The sequence below is a fragment of the Carcharhinus amblyrhynchos genome, chromosome 13 (assembly GCF_965287045.1).
Source record: "Carcharhinus amblyrhynchos chromosome 13, sCarAmb.v2.hapA, whole genome shotgun sequence".
Taxonomy (NCBI): Eukaryota; Metazoa; Chordata; class Chondrichthyes; order Carcharhiniformes; family Carcharhinidae; genus Carcharhinus; species Carcharhinus amblyrhynchos.
The window spans coordinates 47,717,320-47,740,619 of NC_137336.1; the positions used below are offsets into that span (position 1 = coordinate 47,717,320).

At 43.8% G+C, this 23,300-nt stretch overlaps 1 protein-coding gene across 1 annotated transcript in view; it reads left to right on the forward strand.

Moving 5' to 3' along the window:
- ablim3 (actin binding LIM protein family, member 3) overlaps nucleotides 1–23,300 on the forward strand; it is a 294,982-nt gene that overhangs the window by 137,303 nt on the left and 134,379 nt on the right. Inside the window, exons 3-4 of the mRNA XM_080201652.1 lie at nucleotides 1,489–1,672; nucleotides 14,006–14,121. Of these exons, the coding sequence (XP_080057778.1) occupies nucleotides 1,489–1,672; nucleotides 14,006–14,121 (300 nt within the window). The remainder of the gene's footprint in view (nucleotides 1–1,488; nucleotides 1,673–14,005; nucleotides 14,122–23,300) is intronic.

Genomic DNA, 23,300 nt, shown 5'->3' on the forward strand with positions numbered 1-23,300 from the left:
TCATGTGTCTTGCCTTGAACATCCTTCTGTTTTTAAACTTCCTTGCAATGTATTGAGCATCTCTGTGGCCATCACCAAAACTGCCTATTTCTATCTCCGTAGCATCACCTGAATTTGCACCTGTCTCAGCCTCTAAAGCCCTCATTTACAGCTTCTTTGCCTCTCAACTCAACTATTTCAGTGCACTCCCTACAGTTCTCCCACATTCTACCCTCTGCAAACTTGACGTCATCCAAAACATTTCTGTTCATACTTTATCTCACAGCCAGTGCCGTCCTCAATACATCTGTGTCTATTTCTCCCACTGAAGCAATGTCTTGATTTTAATATCCTCTTCCTTCTTTGGGCTTGCCCCTCCCCATCTCTATAATCCCCCTCCAGCTCCTGCCAACCTTCTGAAATAACTGTGCTCCTCTAATTGTGGCCTCTTGTGCATTCCCATTGATGGCCATGCCTTCAGTTGCCTTGACCCCAAGCTCTGTAATCCCCTGCCTACACCCCACTTTCTTCTTTAAGACAGTGCTTAAAACTTACCTCTTTAACTAAGTTTTTTGGTAATCTGACCCAATATCTCCTTATGTGGTTTGCCATTGTATTTTGGTTTACAATATTCCCGTGAAATGCCTTGGGATATTATTCCACTAAGTTAAAGACATCTTAACGTTGTTTGTTGTTATTGTTGTTGATGATTTGTGAGTGTGAAGCATCTTGAAATTACATTAAATTGTTGATTTTGCATTTTACTGACATTGAATCTTGTCTAATCATGTGGAGGTATCGGGACCACATGGTTCTTGGGGGTCCAGTAGCAGAGTGTATGTGGTGATTAGAAAAACAGAAAATGCTGGTCTCACAGCATCTGTGGAGAAAAAATAGAGCCAACATTCTCTCCCCGCGGATGCTGTCAGACCTGCTGAGATTTTCTAGCATTTTCTGTTTTTGTTTCAACCTCCAGCATCCGCAGTATGTTGCTTTTATCCAGTGTTGGTGATTAGGATAGGGTGTGTTCGGTCCAGTCACTGTGGCGGGGAGGGGGAGGATTCAGTGATCGCAAGGTTTGTGGGGTCCAAATATGGAAATAGTACGAGTTATGTCCGACCATGCTCCAATATCTTTTTAGCCATGCAGCAGCATCATTTCAATTTTTAATACACAGGCTTTTTTGTGACATTAAATGATGGAATTAATAACTCATCAATGTACAGAATTAATTATTTGTTTTTCTTTTAATTATCTTTACAGAAGAGACAAACATAGATCGGTCCTAACTTTCTATAGCTATATTTTTAACCCTCATTATATAATTAAATTTAAGTTGAGTTGGATCAGATAATGTGTAGAACAGGACACATCAGCATCTGACTGGAAGTACAATTGGATTCAAATTACATTTTAAATATGCAAACCGAGACCAATGCTCAGATTTAGGGTATAGCCAGGTGCTGGGTTGAAGCATATCAGTCTCACATAACTATTGTTGTTTTACAGTTTGTGGCTCTGACTTGGCACAAGCAAACTTCTTCTACAAAAATGGAGAATACATCTGCACATTGGATTATCAACGAATGTATGGGACTCGTTGTGACAGTTGTGGAGACTTCATTGGTGGAGAAGTGATCTCAGCTCTTGGAAGAACATTCCACCCAAAGTGCTTTGTTTGCACAGTCTGCAGGTAACTTGAGCAGGAATATAACTTCTTCAATATGATTTGTAAATTGTACGCTTACAGAATGAAAGTCCAGATTAGAAAATGAGGGATGAATATTGGTTGATTAGAACCACCATCGGACAATATTTAGGTAACATATTTAGGTCCCCTCAATCCCTTCTCTCCTTTTATATCCCTTGGCTCTATAAATTGTTACATCTCTAACTTCTTCAAGTTCTGATAAAAGGACTTCAATCTGAAAAATTGGGCGGGATTTTATGACCTCACTCAGGTGAGACCGTAAGATCCTGCCGGAGGTCAACAGAGATTTCTGTTGCGGGACCCTCGCCTGTGCCAATTCCAGGGTGGGCGAGGTGGTAGGGGTGTTTCCCTCCTCCATGAATGCTGTCAGCTGGCCTGCAGAGTGTTTCCATCATTTTGTCTTTTTTAGTTTCAGATTTCTAGTATCTGCAATATCTTGCTTTTGTTTTATCGAGAATGGATGTCAGATGTAGCATCCATTTTGGACAATATTTTGGAGCATCAGTAGGCTCCTTCACATTGTTGTCACACAGGGCAGTGGGGGTGTAGAGATGCAACTCAGTAACAATGGGAGAGGCTGATGTCTCTGTAGGAAGGTGACGTATTGCTGTCTTCTTACAATCTACCATCTCATTGGCCATCTGGACAGCAAACTGACTGATGTTACTTAAGTAATATGTTGTGGTCTGGAATGACATTGAAGTTGAGGGCCAGTGGTGGTGCTTTGTGTGCCTCAGTGTTCTCCAAAAATTTGTGTTGCAACAACTCAGTCAGCAACTGCCAGCCTGCTGGAATGTTGTCTCCTCGCACACTGCTTCCCTTTGATGTTGAGGTAGATTATCTTTTCCTGTGCTCCTGTAGCTATTGAAATCACAGAATGGATTGCAGCCAATAACCAGTTCATCTTTTCGGATCAAAGACTTTATAATCTCAGCCAAATCACAATCCCAAGATTTGTCTTCATGCAGGTAGGGATTCCTAGTAAATATCACTTATTCAGCTTGTTCCCTGAGGGTTTGCACCAGGTGCTGTCAGGATGTGTTTCAGAATGATTGAATCAAGCCCCCTCAGACACTTATTTCTCAAGGCTCCTATTCAAGCATGGACTGTTATTTACTGATTTTAATCAAACCCACAGTCATTTCAGGCAGTGACCAGGAATGCACAGTGGACTCATCCATACTATCCAGGTCACCATTCAGTACTTTTGCAAAGAGGGAAGTGACTCACAAGTAAAACCCAACTCTAGGTCATAGTCTGTGCCTTTTATTTCTTAGCACCTCATCAAATGCCACAACTGCTGTTTCTTCCTTTCTTGCACTTTGTGCATCATCATTTTCTTCCACATCTTCATCAGTTGCTTTGATAGTCCATTGGTAAAGTGAGTGCATAGGACACTTGTTCATTCAGATACTACACAATCATGACATGTGTGCACTGTGATGCATTTACATGTTACCAGTGCAACGGGCAACTGAATGTGATATTTGTGCAAATTGCAGACCATCCAAGTAATATGATTCCTTCAGTTGCCCATTGCTATTTTTACAAGTCCAAAGATTCTATCCCAAATAGATCCTCCATTCCTTACATCGCATCAAAATCTTCAGGTTTGGGAGGCGAACCACCTGTTACTCGCCGTGCCCTTTTTTGTGAATGAGTTTTGGTTATAAACGCAAGAGCAGGGAGGATTGGAAGATAGCGAGAGAGTCCTCCCTTCCTCTCGTTCTGTAAAAAGATTATTATTTGTAGTTACATCATGATTAACTGTTACTTTTTCCATTGCCGTTAATAGTTATATTTATTATGATTGGCATTTAGGATTTCATCAACACACTGGAAAATTGTAGAAGTGTCAAGCCTTGGAGGTATCAGAAATATGAGAGGGAAGCATGATGTAAATCAGAAATCTATGTTTGGTCAAAACTTGATGAAGAAAGAAGATGAAGGATATTTTTTATATACATGGAGGACTAGTTATTGGCTCTATAGCAATAACTTAGAAAGGAAAACTATGCAGTGTAATATGGTGGTAATACTGATGGATTAAATGGATAGCTGCAAGGATAAAGATCAGAGGCAGTTATGGCATATTAGCTTTGCAGAGTTTCATTGTGGTGAATCAAGTAGGTTTCTGCCTGGTGCAGCTGTCTTCCCATGTAGGACACAAAAAGCAGCAACAACAGGTGCACCTGTTTCCATAAGAACAGATATAGACCCAACAGAGTGATGGTCACGTAGCACTAAATGAGGCAATGTATTCTCAGCACAACATCTGTGTCACTTATTAGAGATATTATGCTGAATTAGTAGACACACTGGGAAGAATTTGATAAGAAGAACAGGGTCCCGACAACAGAACTACTTCTGCTTCTATGTCTGTAGCTGGCACACACGCAATAACAATTCAAATTTAAAGGACCAATGGCAGACACAGGAGACACATAAGATTAGATGACAGGGTGGGTGCGGGTATCCACTGGTGGATCCTGAAATCAGGTGTGAATGCAACAGGTATGAGCAGGTGACATGGTGGACACTGGTTAGCACTGCTGCCTCACAGCGCCAGGGACCCGGGTTCAATTCCCAGCTTGGGTCACTGTCTGGAGTTTGCACGTTCTCCCCACTGTCTGCGTGGACTTCCTTCGGATGCTCCGGTTTCCTCACACAGTCTGAAAGACATGCTGGTTGGGTGCATTGACCCAAACAGGTGCCAGATATGGCAACTAGGGGAATTTTATAGTAATTTCATTGCAGTGTTAATGTAAGCCTAACTTGTCACTAATAAATAAATTTTTACTTTAAAACTATCAAAGAGCTTTCTGGACGTACTGGGTGGACTCGGTGTCAAACACATCTTTCCTGTTTATGATCCCTAGCACTCTGGAGAAACAAGAAAAGACCCCAAAGCCCAAGGCCTTGCTGCCTGGCCATTCTCATCTGTGGAGAATTTAATGAACTTGTATGACAGAAAGAAACACTGCCTTTTATTCATATAGCTGCTGAGCTATGAGATATTCAAACCCTCCTATAGCCACAGCCAAAAGTCTTTGCACCTAAAACACTTCCCACCCACCTCCCAGTGGCCTCCCCCCATTTGGACCTGGACTCCTGCCAGGTTAATCGTAAGTTTGGAACACTGTCCAGGGACAGAGCGATAATCACCCTCCATCTGGAACCTGTCACTCTCCACCTTCCGTCTGGCACCTTTGAGTTGATCCCATCACACTTGATCCTTTGAACATCACTGTGCAGCTTCCGTCCATCACTCTTGAACCTCCTACCAAATACTTTGACCTTGTGACAGTGGACATATGGCGGGATTCTTCAGTCCCGCTGCTGTGATTGGAGAATTGACTGCACCAAATTCTCCCTTCTTGCTGGCAACAATGGTGGGGCAGATAACATTGGAGAATCCTGGCCACTATATCCCCCCTTGGCCATACACGTCTCACCGGAGACATTCCTCTGATTTTAGCCCTCTCCTCATCATAATGATGCAAACTTAAAATCCCTTGATTCGCCCTCTAACACATTTCACGATCACCAACTCTGACTGCATCTGCCCCCGTTCCGAATTGACTTCCTGCCCTGTAATTATGGACCTTCTCCGTGATAGACTTTGACATCCCTGAGCTGACACTGGACAGTTCCAAACCTACCCTTTACCCTTTAAGCTCCTTGTTTTACATTTACTTACTGCTGCCTTTCATCCACCCCCCCTCAAACTCCTCTCCCCCACCCAATCAAACCTACTTCCAAGATGCCAGGGCCTGCCTTTTCCACTGCCTGATCCCACCTGGTCCCCTATATATGAATGCCAATGACCCAGCCATCTCCCCACCCTCTTACCTTTTGAACCAACTTTGCCACTTCTGACCCTCCATCCAAGCTGGAAGTCTCCTATTCCTCTCCCATGTAGATTTTCATAAAACCAGCAGCTCAACTAAGGTCCAAATGGATAAAAGTCAACTGTTGCTTGCCACTTTTACATAACTGTGAAACAGGAGGCACAAGTTCACTTTGACTTAGTCTTGAAGTTAGGATATAATCTGAATACATTTTAAGAAAGTGAGTACTCATGGGATGCAAATGTATTGAAAATAGTTGAAGTTGCCATACTCCCAGGTGATGATAGGCTCCCCCTTTGAGGAGTGATTAAACCTGAGGATCAGCACACCTCAGGGAAGGGATAATAGAGCAGATTCAGCATGGTTTCGTTAAGGGGAAGTCGTGTCTGACAAATTTATTGGAGTTCTATGAGGATGTGTCTAGGGCGGTGGATAGAGGAGAGCCGGTGGATGTGGTCTTTCTTGATTTTCAGAAGTCGTTTGACAAGGTACCTCACAAGAGGTTATTGCAGAAGGTAAGGGGGCATGGAGTTGGGGGTAGGGTGTTAGCGTGGATAGAGGATTGGTTGTCAAATAGGAGGCAGAGAGTGGGGGTTAATGGGTGCTATTCGGATTGGCGGTTGGTGACTAGTGGAGTGCCCCAGGGGTCGATGCTGGGGCCTCAGCTATTTACCATTTATATAGATGATCTGGAGGAGAGAACCAAGTGTATGGTGTCGAAATTTGCTGATGACACCAAGGTTGGTGGAAAGGCAAATTGCGCGGAGGGTGTGGAGAGTCTGCAGAAGGATCTAGATAGGCTGGGCGAATGGGCCAGGAACTGGCAAATGGAATTTAATGTTGGCAAGTGCGAGGTGGTCCACTTTGGTAGGAATAATGGTAGGAAGGACTATTACTTACGTGGCGAAAAACTGCAGCAGGCGACGGTGCAGAGGGACCTTAGGGTCCTTGTGCATGAGTCGCAAAAACCCAGCCTGCAGGTGCAGCAGGTGGTCAGGAAGGCGAATGGGAAGCTGGCCTTCATAGCGAGGGGGATTGAATATAAAAGTAGGGAGGTCTTGCTGCAGCTGTATAGGGCATTGGTGAGGCCGCAGCTGGAGTACTGTGTGCAGTTTTGGTCGCCGCACTTACGCAAGGATATTTTGGCCTTGGAGGGAGTGCAGAGGAGGTTTACTCGGCTGATACCGGAGTTGAGGGGGTTGAGCTATGAGGAGAGGCTGAATAAACTAGGCTTGTACTCGTTAGAGTTTAGAAGAATGAGACGAGATCTCATTGAGACGTATAAGATGATGAATGGGATGGATAGGATAGAGGTGGTGAGACTCTTCCCGCTCAGAAAAGACAGTAGGACTAGGGGGCACAGTCTCAAGATAAAGGGGAGGTGGTTTAGAACGGAGTTGAGGAGGAACTTCTTCACTCAAGGGGTGGTGAATCTCTGGAATTCTCTGCCCGTTGAAGTGGTGGAGGCTGCCTCGCTAAATATTTTTAAGACACGGGTTGATGGGTTTTTGATAAGAGAGGGGATTAAGGGTTATGGGGAGAGGGCGGGAATGTGGAACTGAGCCACGACAGATCAGCCATGATCTTATTGAATGGCGGGGCAGGCTTGAAGGGCTAGATGGGCTACTCCTGCTCCTATTTCTTATGTTCTTATGTTCTTATAAGATTAAAAAGACAGGCCTTTATGAATAACCTCAGCTAGTATAGGAATCAAACCTGTGCTGTTGGCATCGTCTCTGTATCACAAACCAGCCATTCAGTCAAGTGATCTAATCGACTTCCCATTAAAAATAGAAATAGCCGCTGGACAGTGTGAAGCCCGACCTGTCCCTGTGATACTGTGGACTTAATCATTATGTCTCAAGCTGCTGTCAGAAAACCAGGATTTCAGCTCCTGTCTAATTAAGCTCCCCCACCCCAACGTCACACACTTCCCGCTCTTACAAGCCCCATTAAATACTGCCTACTATGAATGGATAAAAATAACACTTTCAATAGAGTATCAACATCACCATGTTTCTACATCCTGATTTAAACATTTTCATTGACAAAATGTATAGGAACAGTAAAATGGGATACAAATCTGGCTCAAACATTCCTGAGAATAAAAATATTGTGCAAGGTGGCACGCTGTATAGTGGTTAGCACTGCTGCCTCATTGCGCCAAAGACCCGGGTTCAATTCCAGCCTTAGGTCACTGTCTGTGTGAAGTTTGCACATTCTCCATGTGTCTGTGTGGGTTTCCTCCAGGTGCCCCAGTTTCCTCCCACATGCCAAAGATGTGTAGATTAGATTAATTGGCCATGTTAAATTGCCCCCTAATGTCAGGGGAACTAGCAGAGTAAATTCATGAGGTTTTGGGGTAAGGGCATAGGTGGATTGTTGTCGGTGCAAGCTCGATGGGCGGAATAGTCTCCTTCTGTCCTGTAGTTATTCTATCATTCTAAATGTTATAGTCTATGTTCGTGAATGTTAATTAGGTATAGCTTGATATGTTAGAATGGTGTGGACACTTAGCACTAATCAGGCTATTGTCAACAAGTTTTAGTGGTGCAACAGCATCCTCTGGAGTTTTTGAACTTAATCCAAGGTATAATTGCCAAATTCAAACTTGATTGAGCGGGACTAAATCATATTTATTTGGACAACAAAATTTTTAATGGGACCCGATTCACCCTTGTTTTGGATTTGGACCAACCTCTCCCATTGAAAGTAACAATAGCTCCTTATGGGCTCTCTCACGCACAACAGTGTTTTGTTTGTCTCAGAAAAACTTTGTGCGGAAGCTAACGTCAGCAAAGGGAGCCGGTGTTTTGTTCACTTCCTTCTGGTTGATAGTGTGCTATGGTACGCTGCCAGTTTTCAATGGGCTTTAATTACTGAATGTGAGGACTCGGTTAGCTCAGTTGGCTGGATGGTTGGTTCATGATGTGGATCGATGCCAACAGTACAGGTTCAATTCCTGTACTAGCTATTCATGAAGGCTCCTCCTTCTCAACCTTGCCCCTTGTCTGGGGTACGGTGATCCTCAGGTTAAATCACCACCAGTCAGCTCAATCCCCCTCATCAGGGACTATAGTGACTTTACCTTTGCATATCTGTATACTTTTGACTGCAATCTGGTAGATATGAGAAATATTTTAAAAACAAGTCTTTCAGAGGAGAGGAAGATATAAAATACAGAAAGATATTGAAATGAAAAGATGAATTGCAATTTGTTCTTAATGTTTGAGCAATTTAAGAATATACTTTGGTACAAAAATGATAGATTGCTAATGAAAGTGAGACAAATGGTAAAAATCGAAATATAATTTTTTACCAAATGGACGGCACAGTGATTAGCACTGCTGCCTCAAAGCTCCAGGGACTCGGGTTCATTTGAGCCTTGGATGACTGTCTCTGTGGAGTCTGTACATTCTCCCCATATTACATTGCCCTTAGTGTTCCAATATGTGAAGGTTAGATGGATTAATGGGGTAAATGCATATAGGGAAAAGGTGGGGGAGAGGGCCTGGGTAAGATACTTTTGTAAGAGAGTCAGTGCTGACTTGATGGGCCGAGTGGCCTCTTCTGCACGGTAGGGATTTTATGACTCTATCATAAGAGTTGCAAAAGATCATTGTTTAAAGAGATCATGAAATGAGAACCCAGTGGAGATGCACAGATTATATAAAGCCTGAAAGTCGGAGTTGATGTGGCGCGCGGATCGAGCTGGTGGCGGGATGCCAGATTATATTTGTCGGTTGGATCCCATTTATAATGAACAGGTAAGCTACCAACGCTGATCACGCTCTCTCTTGAGGAAGTTGGAAAAACTGACAGGTCAAATGCATATCATAGGCATGCAGCAGCATCTAAAAAGGAAGCCTGGGGGAGGTTTGGGGATTAAATGGAGCAGAAGATTTTGAAAACACAACTTTTTATGAGCACATTTAGCCAGAGGTGGATTTATAGTCAGTGGGGCACCCCCGAATACCTTGCAACCCCATCCCTCCCCACCCCTACCACCCCGCAACCTCACCCCTCCCCACCCACCCTCACCCCTCCCCACCCACCCTCACCCCTCCCCACCCACCCTCACCACACAGAACGCAAAGGTGGAAGCCACAATAATACAAGTTAACTGTGCCAGAGCCTTAGATAACCTCCTGCTTCTAATTCATGTCTTTCTGTGTTCGTTTTTGATCTTGACCTGTTGTACAGCCTTTCACAAGAGGGATATTAAATACTATTCAACTATAGAAACAATTAGCTCCATTGACTGAAGGGTTCCAAGGCTAAAAAATAGGTTTCAGTTTTTCAAAATGCCGCACAGGACAAGATGTTGAAAGCCACGGACCATCATACACGAAACGATGAGTGCCAACCACCCATCTGTTAAAGCAGTGCCCTGCAATCAAGTGGTATGTCATGGGTGCACCACATAAACTATGGACGTAATGAAACATACACAACCACAGGATCGGGACAGAGATCTCTGCCCCCCTACGTATAAATGCCAATGACCCAACCATCCCCTCCCTTATCTCTGATTAGCTTTTGCCTCCACCCAATTATGACAAGACAGCAATGTTATTTGTCCATCATCGTCGATGAGGACCTCAACACCATTAGTCATTTTGAGGCTGGATATGGTGTGTCGGAAGATGACTGATCAGGCCAATTCGGGCACGGAATGCCCTGACATATATCGGGCAGACTTGTGTAGGTACTGTATTTGTTGCGCTGGTGGCTCTGGACTTGCGCAGCTCGCGCTTAAGTTGTGTTTCAGTATTGCACCTTGCTTCGTAAGCTTCACAGCCCTTGTGAATGAGGCAGCACCAGGTAGGGCGGTTTTGTGCCAGCGTTTCCCAGATGGTCATGTCTGTGTCAAGCGACTTCAGGGAGACCTTGAGTATGTCCTTGTAACATTACTTCTGCCCTCCATGCGAGCGTCTTCCAGTGCCAACTTCAGGAGAAGTGTCAGGAGCAGAATAGCCTCTGCTTACCTTTGCCTCTACCCAATTATGACAAGACAACAATAACTTTCATTTAGATATCACCTTCAACATGTGAAATCATCCCAAAGAGCCTCCATGACATCGATGGAAAAAAATATTGGTTCATGAAGTATGATTTTGGGAATGTTTTAAAGGAGATATGTCAGACAGAGTCAGAGAAACGCAAAGAGATTTGCCGGAATTCTGCCGCTTTGCCTGCCATGGAATCAGAGCGGGTGAGGGGCAGACAATAGAAATGTCCGTTGATCGCGGGTGGGATTTTCTGGTCTTGGGTCAAGCGAGACCGTAAAATCCCACCTGTTGAGAGAAAATTCAAGAAGCTGAAGACATAGTGAGTACTGATGGTAGGGTTAAAATTGGGGATATTCATGAGAACAGAATGAGAGAAACAGCATCTGAATAGACAAGATTGCTACAGAGAAGATTGCTGCACACAAGGCATTTGTACATCATAAACTGGAGTACGTGTGAACTGTCAGGGGCCATTCACAATATTACTGATTCAAGGAAATAGTTCATGGTTTGTCTTCAAGTGCTCTGTTAGAACATTCAGTGTTACACCTGTGCTGACCTGCCTACCGTGTCCAACACTGCAGCAACAAAGTCAGGGGAGTGGGCTCACACTGCTTTAAAAGAAGTTCAACGTGAATTTCATTTTCAAAACACACAATGTTAAACAAGGAGTGTGCTGCAGCAGGTACAACACTAACTGCTTTGTGTCTTCCAATGTTACAAACATATCTGTGCAAATTCATACCAAATACCAAAACAGACTGGAATAACTTGTTTCGGGAAAGAACTAAGCAAACCACCAAACCAAAGAATCTGGTGAAGGAGTTATTGACCTGGAGCTTCCATTCTGTTTCCTCTGTTTCTCACTACTGGCATGCCTGTTGCCAACCTGGTAGAGTGATTCCTCTCTGTTGCAGGCATCTCCGCCTCGTGGTCTCACACGCATGCCTGCTGACAATCATTACTTACCTTCCTGCTCTTTAGTTCTCATCCAGTCGGAGTCTAATTCCGCTCTGTATTGATGCTGATTGGCTCACTTTGTCTGCCTTTCTTCCTCATTAGTGGGTCAGTGATGTTGGGCACATCTTCACTATGGTGCCCGGATAGGCCAGCAAACTATGTCCCATCAGGCCTGCCCAACCACAGAATACTGTGCAAAACACCTGGTTGCATAGATAATGAGGTTAAGGAAAGATTTAGCATGGTTTCACACTGGCCTCCACTTCCCAGCTCACCATTGGGCTTCGGCTAAATTCTCCAATATCATTTTTGAAGCGGGAACCTAAGGACACTGACAAAACTAGTTCCCCAGAGATCGGGGTGCCCAATCCCCAGACAACCCTACACGCCACTCCCCTCTCCTCTCTCACTCAATGGCTAAGAGCTACTTGCTGGTACCATCATTATTCCCCGCACCGCCCCCCCCAACCCTCCCTTCCCATCACGTGAGTGACACAACACTATGGGGTCACCAAATGCCTGCCCCCCCCCCCCCCCCCCCCCCCCCCATCCCTTTCAGGCCCATTCAGGAGCTTCCCTTTGGCACTGCCAACCTGACACCCTTGCAGTACTATCCTGAAAGTGCCAAGCTGGTTATGGTAGGGTGCCAAGTGTAGTGCCTGGGCACTACCTAGCTATTTTCCTATCCACTCAGGAGCTTCAGTGACCTCCGAGACCCTTGACACGTCCATCACAATTAGTCTCCATTTGTGGAGACCAGCAGTGATTCTTGCCATGTTCCCACTGCTAATCTGGTCCACACCCTCGCTGGGAGCTGGGAAAATCCCAAAAGGGGTTCTCGCCGACCGTGCTGTGGCCTCGCTCCCATAATTCTCCAGCCCCAGCACAATTTACGCATGAATGCACGGGGCCGGAGAATCACACCCCGGATCAACTTCCAGCGTTCCCTATTGCAACTGGGATCCCTCACAAACTGTGAACAGGTTGAGAACGTAATAGCGGCTGTATTGATTGACAAAATTAATGTTGAGGGTCTTGAGAACAACAGCTCAGTTTGAATATTTCAGTTGGGCTCTTGTCTGTTTCCGATATAATTGCCAGCCCGGTAAAACCTTGGTTCACCAGTTGTGTTTCTTTTGCCCAGTTATTTTCTTGCTACTTGCTCTGTTTACAGCCCTAAGCAGGGCTGAAGTAAGACAACAATTTGGCCAATTGACTCCACACTGCTCACTGAGAGAAATCTGCTAATAAACTGGAAAGAACATGAGAGCAGAATGAAATAGAATCCAGGACTCATATCACTGAATTGTTTTTAAAAAAACAGCGTGTAGAGGTTTAAAGTATTCAACATTTAGGAGGAAAAAAGATGAAAGAAGAGTAGAACAATGAAGATCCAATGTGGAGAAATATTTTGTAAAACCGAAACAGCCTATCGGTCAAGTAAGGAAACCTTAAGGAATAACCTCTTCAAGCCTAAATGTGACTGATGGAATAGATTACTACTCAGTCGAATAAGTGAGGGGGCCAGAAGGAGAAGCATCTGTTTTTTAATAGCCAGCTGAGAAGAGGATCTATTCAAAGCCAAGTCAATTTGATTTCATGTGCAGCCCAGCAGAGGCTCTCTCTGCTCATTTGTTTAAATTTAATCTAAAGTTCAGAAATTGCAAACTACAAAATTATCGAAATCCTTATCCTTCACTACTGAAAATTTCACCTTTCTCGCAGAAATTGCTAACCACTTTTGCCTTGTAACTAAAAACTTAATTTTGAAGCTTGTTGTTGCAGTGAGGTCAATATAAATCCAAGAAGTGGCCATTCATCATGTTAGAAAATTCCCTTTCCAACGTCAGCAGAAGATGTCTTATTACATTATGCATTATTTGATTAATGTGCGCGCCTCATCTGCAAGGTGTGTCAACCGAGGTATAAGAGCTAATGTTTTCAGACTCCAGTCCCGTTGGCAGCAATTGATTCAATGGATCGAAATGGAGGAAGGAACACCTATTAAAGGAAAGGAAATGATTGCCAGTAGAAGTGAGATGCATTTGAACTTGATGATGGAAATGAACATTAGGTGGGTTCAATAATAGGTGATCAATCTACGGAACCAGATTTATGCTCAGGGAGAAAGTTGAACTTGTAGCTCATGGTAATAATCCCATTGCTACTTTTCATTTTGCTGTTCTCTGCCTATAGATCAACACCCCCATTTAAGTGCTTTTATTAATGACACACTTAGACAAATATTACGTGCTGATTGAATGCAGATTATACACTAAATCAGACACAGGGGAATATACAATAAACAATTATCATTAAACAGCACACCATACTCCTGGGTTAGAAAGCAGGTGTCATTCTTCAGCCTGACTTCTGTGGCTAAATTGGACTGCTATTGTAAGTAAGTAATTATCTTTTGAAAAACATATAACCACAGTGCTGGCCAAAGAGATGGATGTACTATGTTTAAAGTCCTGGGTATTCTTTTTTAGGAAGCCATTTCCAGTTGGGGACCGTGTTACCTTCAGCGGGAAAGACCGTGTGTGTCAACATTGTTCTCATACCTTGGTTACCACGTCAGAGCCTATAAAGATTCATGGACCCAGTCGTAAGTTTGTCAATCCTTTAATTCCTTTCTGGTTTAATTTCCTTCATATGCTCTATCTTTCCTCTTGCATCTTCACTTAATAATTCTCTCTTCTGGATTTACATGTTAATTGGTAACTTAAAAATTCCTTTTGTTACACAGAACAGTTAACCGCAGGGGAAAAAAAAAATCATTAGTGGTATTTGATAACTGAGATCTGCAAACTAATTTAAACGCGTAGAGCTGTTCTTTACAATGACAACACAAAAAATTAGATTTTGAACCAAAAACATGATGAGTACCGCTTGGCAGTTTGTAGTAGTTTGGCCGCCTTGATGGGTGGCCTGTGTCTGTGGGGCAAGTGTGTGTGTTGCAGGAATGGGTTTCAGACACTCTGATATTTTCCAGGTTTAAAGCAGTCACCGCATCTGTCTTTCTGCTTGGGAAATGTCCCACATGTGTCCTACACAGGTTTGTCATGGAGAGGATAGTATTCTGCTATGGAAAAGATGCAACATTCTACAGACATCAGAGCATATTACACTAGTCTGTGTGTTCCGAGTGTGCTTCACTCCAAAATTGAGGAGACATAGGGTGGGATTTTATATTCTCACTCAGGCAAGGCTCATAAAATCTCACCCAAAGCCAACAGAGAATTCCATTCTGTGATCCTTGCCCACTTCAATTCTGGGGCAGGCGAAGCGGTAAAATTCAGGCCATAAACTTGGATCTTCTGGGATTGGGATCTGTCGTCTCTTGATAGCTTCCACTTTTGCCCAGAAAGGCCAAAAAAGGAGGCAGCACCAGAAAGGATTCACAATGACAACAGCATCTTGCATTTATATAGCTCATTTAACATGATAAAATATCCCAAGCACTTCAAAGGAACATTGCAAAGTTAAATTTGAGATCAAGCTCTATAAGGCGGTGTTCGGGCAAAGGATCAAAAAATTCAGCCCCAAATGTGTGGCACCATTGAACTGTCCTTTGTGCAATCTGTAAGTGATAGTTATGAGCTATCTGCTTCTACATTTCCTCCCATTTGAGCGCCTGTTGGTTTGCAGCCAGATCTGCTTCTAAGGCTTCTTTAAGGGTTTTTTTTTTGCTTGGAAGCAATCATACACTGCTGATAAGGATATGTTTATAGGGATCTGATAGCTATTCACCTATCTGGGTTTCTATGGGCAGGCAAGAAAATACAGAAATCTCTGCGGCTCACCAAGCAGGAGAAAAGCTGAGTCTCCCCAACTTCAGCTGCTACTTTCTGTTTGGTAGCCACACCCTGGGGAATGGGCCTTCCCCACAACCCATGACTGGACTTAGTGATCACAGCCCTTCTGCCAACATGCCTCTCAATCAAATCATAGGTGATGCTCTATGGGAATAGACCACTCGTCCCATAATTTCTGTACAAACTGTCTGCTAAAGCAATGGAAAATTAATCTCATTGTCCTCGTCTCTTCACAGTCCTCTGCTTTGAAATTTTATCCACTCTTCTCTTAATGGCACGGTGGCACAACGTTTAGCACTGCTGCCTCACAGCGCCAGGGACCCGGGTTCAATTCCCGGCTTGGGCCACTGTCTGTGTGGAGTTTGCACGTTCTCCCTGTGTCTGCCTGAGTTTACTCCGGATGCTCTGGTTTCCTCCCTCAGTCCAAGGATGTGTAGGTTAGGTGGATTGGCCATGCTGAATTGCCCCTTAGTGTCAGGGGGACTAGCTCGGGTAAATGCATTGGGTTCTGGGGATAGGCCCCGATGGAATTATGGTCGATGCAGACTCGATGGGCCAAATGGCCTCCTTCTGCAATGTAGCATTCTATGATTCTGTAACAGATATGGTCATCGTTGAATTAACTACTCCCCTTGCCAAAGTATTTCATGTGCTAACAATTAGTGATGTAAAGAAATTTCCCTTAACCTCGCCCAGAAACTTCAATAAAAGCAGCAACATGTGTGTGTGGACGGAAATCTCATCTCCCACAAAAATCATTCAAAGTTTATTTGACCTTTCCACAACCTACAAATGTTTGCTGTGGGTGTATTTCCTTGTTGGCATGATAGTGGCGCCAACAGATTAAGCTAACTCCTCAACAAAACCTCCTTTTGAGATAATCTCCTTTTAACAGCTGACACACAAATTCCACCTCACCCAGCACGACCATCACCAATTCAAACATTTCTTCCAAACTACGGCAAACACACAAATAAACTGCAATGTAAACCAACCCTGTTGGGTTTCAGGAAAACATTCTGGGCTTTTTATTTTCCACAAGGGATTTAAATTGGCTTTCCACTCTTGACCCAGGGACTATTGCCACCTCTCCGGCAGTCTCTGGTGTTTGAAGAGATCAGCAGCAGAAGGCAGAGAAATTCAACAGGGAAGCCCTTTCACCCTATTATTTGCCTGTGGTGTGCCAGTAAAGGCATGTTGCCTTTCCTACTGGGAAAGTCAGGGTGGGAATGTGGAGGGTAAGCCTGCTCAACTTTCCCAAATTTTCCCAGGCTGGATCACTTGAAGTAGGCAAGATGATTTGAAATTTGGTGACATTTTATGACAAATCCCAAGTCTGACAGAAACATTTTCAGTAACAATTTAGATATCATTAATGCTATTAGTTGTGTTTAATTATTTGAAATGTACATCCATAGTTTCGTATAAAGAGTTGTCATATTACTTGGCTTGTTTGAACATCTGGAAACAATAGATAGCTGATGAATGAACAATGTTACTTTTCCCTCTCTGGCCAACATGTGACTCTCGATCCACAGCAATGTGATTCACTCTTGTGTGCCCTCTGAAATAGCCTTGCAAGCAATTCAGTTCACAGGCAATTAGGGATAGGTGATAAATACAGACCCAGCCAGCAGTGCCCACATCCCAAGAATTAATAAATATATATGTACTCGATTGGATATTCCCTCAAATATGCAATCGTCAACAAAACGTTAGCTCCTATATGCACTGAAGGAGGATTTACCATGGCTAATGCACCTAACCAGTCGTAATTAAGGTGCTCCAGTGTACATTAGGTTTTCATACCTTCTCAGAAAAATTTAATTTCCTTTAAAGTGAAACTTTACAAGTTGACTTTAGGATATCTTCCTCGGTTGCCTGACAACTGGTAACCAAGGGAAACCCAAAAATGTCACCAGTCATTCCGAGATCCTGAACTGCTGGGTTGTTGTTTAGCGAGGGCAGGATACAGCTGTTACCATTGTTTCCTCGTTTCATTTCAGTTTCAGACTTCCTCTCCATTAAGACATTGTGCTGAACCAGCTGTATTTCTAGTTTTGATCCTTTATATTCAAAGATCAAAGTATTTTATGTCCTGGTAACAAGGAAGAAAACAGTTTAAAGCATTTCCTCTTAAAATGTATATTTTGTCATTCATCCATCCATACATTTGTCCTAATTTTCAAATTCTCCCATGTTCAGAACAGGCTACTAAAATTATTATTCCATCTGTTGTCACAGTCAGGGACATTAGTTAGATAACTTTGTGTCTGTGTGAGATATTCCATGCCCCAACTCTCTTGGCATAAAGATATTTCTCCTAACCTCTCTCGTCAACCTCTTGGTGAGCAGCACAAAGATCCTTTTACTGCCCCCTCCCCCCTACTCTCAACCAGAGGAAATAATTTCTTTCAACTGACCCATTGAAAACCCTTCATTATTTTACTGATTGTCTCTCAGCCATTTTTGCTCCAATGGAAATAATTGGAGTGCCTCAAGTATCTCCTTGTAACTGTACGGCTGGATTTTCCCAATTGAGTCACTGTTGCCAACGATGGCCTCAATTCTGAATCAAGAACCCAGAAATGATCATGGAGGGTTATCGGACACAATCTTCCTGGAGATGCCAATTAACAAGCCATAGCCTCCAAGAGCCCTGCCTAATCGCAGATAGAAGTTGGACGCATTCAGAGAGTCCGCAACTGAGAATGTTGATACTGTTGAAGCAGGCAGGAGAGTGTAAGGACACTTCAACATGGAAACCCTCAGTTGCTTTCAGAAAAGTCAACAAACAATGAAACTTGAGATTGATAGGGCCGCCAGGATGGAGAGGAAACCGCACCACTGGAGAAATGATAGACAAGTTTGCAGTCAACACTGATCCCCGTGGACCTGTCATTAGAGCCTCTGACTCTAAATGCCACCCCACCTGCTATTGACGGCTGCCTCCAAACATCTGACGGGCTTCACACTTGCTGGTGGGGCTGCTCCAACAACAGGAAGATGTTGGTGTCATTGCAAAGTTGCCTTAATTGGCTTTCCACTTCCATTTGATGAGCAACCAATTCTAGTCCAAGCCCACTGCTAGGAAAGCTGTGTAGACAGCAATGCATCAGGGAACCCTTGCGATGCAGCTCCCCACTTCTAGCCATGTCTCCATGGGGTCAGGAAAATTCAGCATGCGGTTTCCCACCACTGTCAACAATCAATTCTGTTTGTCTTTATATAACCAACTTTGCACTTGCACACACATTACTCTAACTAGACTAACAACTTGGACAATCTGGAAAATTTATGTACACTTGATATCCTTGTACATAAATTACAATATAGTTCAGTTACATAAGACATAATTATCTCATAGGGACCATATGGGGACTATATGGTGGGGATGGGAACATGCAGCTGCAGACGCCAGTGGTAAAATATGCCAAATCTATAAAATCCCTACAGTGCAGAAGGAGGCCATTTGGCCCATGGAATCTGCATAGACTCTCCAAAAGAGCATCTTACCCATATTACATCTGGGAGCAGTGGGTGGAAAGATACCAACAAGGCTTGGCACCGACGCAGAACATGCAAAACCACTCAGCTGTGATTCTCCAGTCCCACTCCGCTCCCAGCTTGGGTCACTGTCTGTGTGGAGTTTGCATGTTCTCTGTGTGTCTGCGTGGGTTTCCTCCCATGGTCCCAAAGACTGATTAGGTGCATTAGCCATGATAAATCCCCCCTCAGTGTACCCGAACAGGCACCAGAGTGCAGTGACTAGGGGATTTTGACAGTAACTTCATTGCAGTGTTAATATAGGCCTACTTGTGATACTAATAAATATAAAAAACTATAAAACCCTAATGCATTCTGCGCCGGCCCGCCGTGGCTGGAAAATTGCAGCAAAAAGCTGTAATTTTTAATTTTACATTGAAGTTAGTGAACAAGAATAAATCACACCTAGTGTGTGTGTGTAATTTTGAAAAGATAACTGTCTAGAGAATATTGCTTTCTGGTTGATATTCTTTGTTAAAAATCTAAGTATTACTAGAATGCATTTTATTCATAGCAAAAAAATCATTGTGCAATTGTATGTCCTCTATCAATAGAGCTTTGGATTCTCGATAGAAGAGTTGAAATCCCAGCCTTAATTAATATTTGAACAGAGCTGAACTTGAGTGAAGTACTATTCCATGGCTGTGGAGCACTCTTTCATCTGTCAATAAAGTGACTTCAATTGCATCAGCAGAAAGCTCCAGTCACTTGGCTAAATGTAGGAGGAAGGGTAACAAGTCATGTTCAACAGCTTATTTACTAGTGTCAGCAGAGTACTTCCTTGCTGTATCAGTACAAGTTTTTCTATTTCCCAATATGCTAGTGATGGAGAGAGAAAGAGAGGGCTGGATATTGATTGATTGTTTGTTGGAGGTACCAACTGTGTTAAATTTCAGAGCAGGGGTATGATATATGATAACTTGTAACCCCGGTAACACAATCTCATTTTACTTAAACCCTTTAACTTGCATCAGGAAGGCAACCTATTCGAATCCACATCCATTGAGCTGGTTGAAAAATATTTTTAAAGAGGCACGGTGGCACAGTGGTTAGCACTGCTGCCTCACAGTGCCAGCGACCTGGATTCAATTCTGGCCTCAGATCTGTGTGGAATTTGCACATTCTCCCTGTGCCTGAGTGGGTTTCCTCTGGGCACCCCGGTTTCCTCCCGCAGTCCAATAAGTTGATTGGCAATGCCAAATTGCCCCTAGTGTCAGGGGAATTAGCAGGGTAAATATGTGGGGTTATAGGAATAAGACCGGGGTGGGATTGTGGTCAGTGCAGACAGAATGGGTCGAATGGCTTCCTTCTGCACTGTAGGGATTCTATGAACTGTCTTCACTAGCAGTTTAAGTAGCAGATTTTAGAATTCTGAATTAGAATGGAAAGTGTCAGAAATTTCAGGTGGGAAAACTCAAAATTCCATTATATAAACATGAACCCAATTTCAAGGTGTTAATAATGACAGTAGTCATCAATGCCATCTAGAAGTTTGAAATGTTAGTGAATTTAAACATTAGACCAATACCTATAAGAGTGCTATTTCTTCTTTTGCTTTTCTGGCAAAATGAAAACTTGGCAGCATGCCAGAATGTAATTCTTTCCATGTTCGTGCTTGAAAACAAAACTCAAAAGTAAGGAAGCTGTATTGTCCCTTGCCCTGATCGCAATGAACAAGCTCTGCTTCTGCAATCATTCCCAGTTCAAGCCCATGTACTGCAGCTGCTTTACTTCCAAGTAACATTGAATTCAGTTGCTTCAGGCTATGATTTCTTTAAAGCAATTTACCAGGAAAAATAAATTCAACAACTTCTCCATCTTAATTGTGCAGTCTTAGGATGTGTAACTTCCATGCAATTAAACAATGAGCTGAATTTAATAGCCGTGGTCGTCTTCCATCCACCAGTCCCAAAGCAACCATTTCTCAGATCCCTAAAGAATTAAATGCCCATCAAACAGTCAAACACCTACAGTCAGGATTCTGGCCTCCAAGTGCTGCCAGAGGGCCAGTACCACCAGGAGCTTTGGCTACTGCAGGGATCGCAGAAGGCCTTGGAGGAGCACTGATGGGGGCTCAGCAGCAAATATGAGTGGGGCAAGCTTGCCGGGGCCAGTTAGGCAGGTGCAGGCAAGGGGGGTATGTGATTCCGTGAATAGGGGAGAAGAGGAACTTTCAGCAAGTGCATCTCCACCTCAATCCAGCAGGGGGAGCCTGCCAAGGTATATCTGGTGGCTTCAACGTGCAACTTGGACAGCCCCCATTATTGATCGAATACTGGAGGAAGTGGGATGAGGCCATTATGTGACCACTAAAGACTGGTTACAATCTAGCAAGTGATAATTAACTTTCTGTTTAAAAACAGTTTGAAATTCCAGTTGTTCAGTAAGCGAATATAACCATAAAATTTTAAACAGACAAACAAATTTTACTGTACAATGTTAGGCAAGTAAAACAATTTACAAGTTAGAGTGTCTTGTACTCTAACATTCAGAATAAACATAAGGTCAATACGAACTAACCGGCGAGCTGCGGCTGAATACACAATTCTGCACATTGAATAGTAGATGTGACCAAGACAGATCCCATGGGTTTCTCAACAACCCACCAGGATATCAGTGACCGCTGCGAATCACAAAATCTCGTTAAAACTCTGCCTCCGTTGCAAGGGATTTCAACTGCACGTTTTAAAATAAGTAGACCAGGACTTTCCAGGTTTTCATGAGATCAGACCTGCCAAAGTCTGTGGGCTTTTGCATGGCTTGCAGGCCTTGCTGCCTTGTAATCCACTACTTAGGAGGTGGGTGGGGGGTGGTGGGGGTGACCTTGCTGGGACAGATTTTCTGCCAGCAGGAAGGGGGAGGGGAGAATCCCATCACCAGTCTCTGAATTCCATCAAAAACTGTTCCCACTTGGACTGCTTCCACTACGGCTGACCTTCCAATAGTTCAATCTATTCTCCTGAGGCAAGATTCCATGGGATTCACAGAACAGAACTCGTACTTCTAATTACTGACACACTTAACGACTCTTTTACAGCCTGCTACTTTCTAAGCGTGCACTGCCCCAGGTTTCTCCAAACTCTATGTTCTTGGCTGAATTAAACTTTAAGTGGTTCCCAAGCCACTTCTGAGGCTCAGCCCCTCTAGCACTGAGCGAATGACTTTCCACCACCACCATCTCAGCTCCCCGGAATTCTCCTGAGTTCAAACTGCATCATATAGTTGCAAGGCTCCTCTGTGAGCTGCAAACCACACAAAGTCCAAATTGCAATCCTCAGTGCATGGAACAGCTCCGAGGACTTTCCTGAGCCCTAACGCCTGCAGGCTGCTACCAACAGCAACTTCCTGGCATGGAGCCTCTTTCCCTGCTGCAGAACATTCACTCTCTCAACAAACACACAGATGTCATGAAGCCAGAAAATCTTTTTAAGCTCCATTCATCTGCTTATTCTGGTCTTTCCCCAAACTAACTTCAAGCCAATTACCCCCATCTTCACAATTTCTGCAGCTAAATAAGCCCATCTGCTGTTTTGTGTCACTTACGGTTCTCACTGTTAATCCCTTGAATCAAGATGGTCCCAAACCTTTACGTGAAATAGACTCCAAACTGCTTTAATTATATTTATCTATTTTCTTGCTAATTTTTAATCTTCCCAGACTAAACATTACTTCTAAAATATTAACATAAGAACATAAGAAATAGGAGCAGGAGTAGGCCAACTAGCCCTTCGAGCCTGCCCCGCCATTCAATAAGATCATGGCTGATCTGTCTTGGCTCAGTTCCACATTCCCGCCCTCTCCCCATAACCCTTAATCCCCTCTCTTATCAAAAACCCATCAACCCGCGTCTTAAAAATATTTAGCGAGGTAGCCTCCACCACTTCAACGGGCAGAGAATTCCAGAGATTCACCACCCTTTGAGTGAAGAAGTTCCTCCTCAACTCCGTTCTAAACCACTCCCCCTTTATCTTGAGGCTGTGCCCCCTAGTCCTACTATCCTTTCTGAGCGGGAAGAGTCTCTCCACCTCTATCCTATCCATCCCAATCATCATCTTATACGTCTCAATGAGATCTCCCCTCATTCTTCGAAACTCTAACGAGTACAAGCCTAATTTATTCAGCCTCTCCTCATAGCTCTACCCCCTCAACTCCGGCATCAGCCTAGTAAACCTCCTCTGCACTCCCTCCAAGGCCAAAATATCCTTGCGTAAGTATGGCGCCCAAAACTGCACACAGTACTCCAGCTGCGGCCTCACCAATGCCCTATACAGCCGCAGCAAGACCTCCCTACTTTTATATTCAATCCCCCTCGTGATGAAGGCCAGCATCCCATTCGCCTTCCTGACCACCTGCTGCACCTGCAGGCTGGGTTTTTGCGACTCATGCACAAGGACCCCGAGGTCCCTCTGCACCGTCGCCTGCT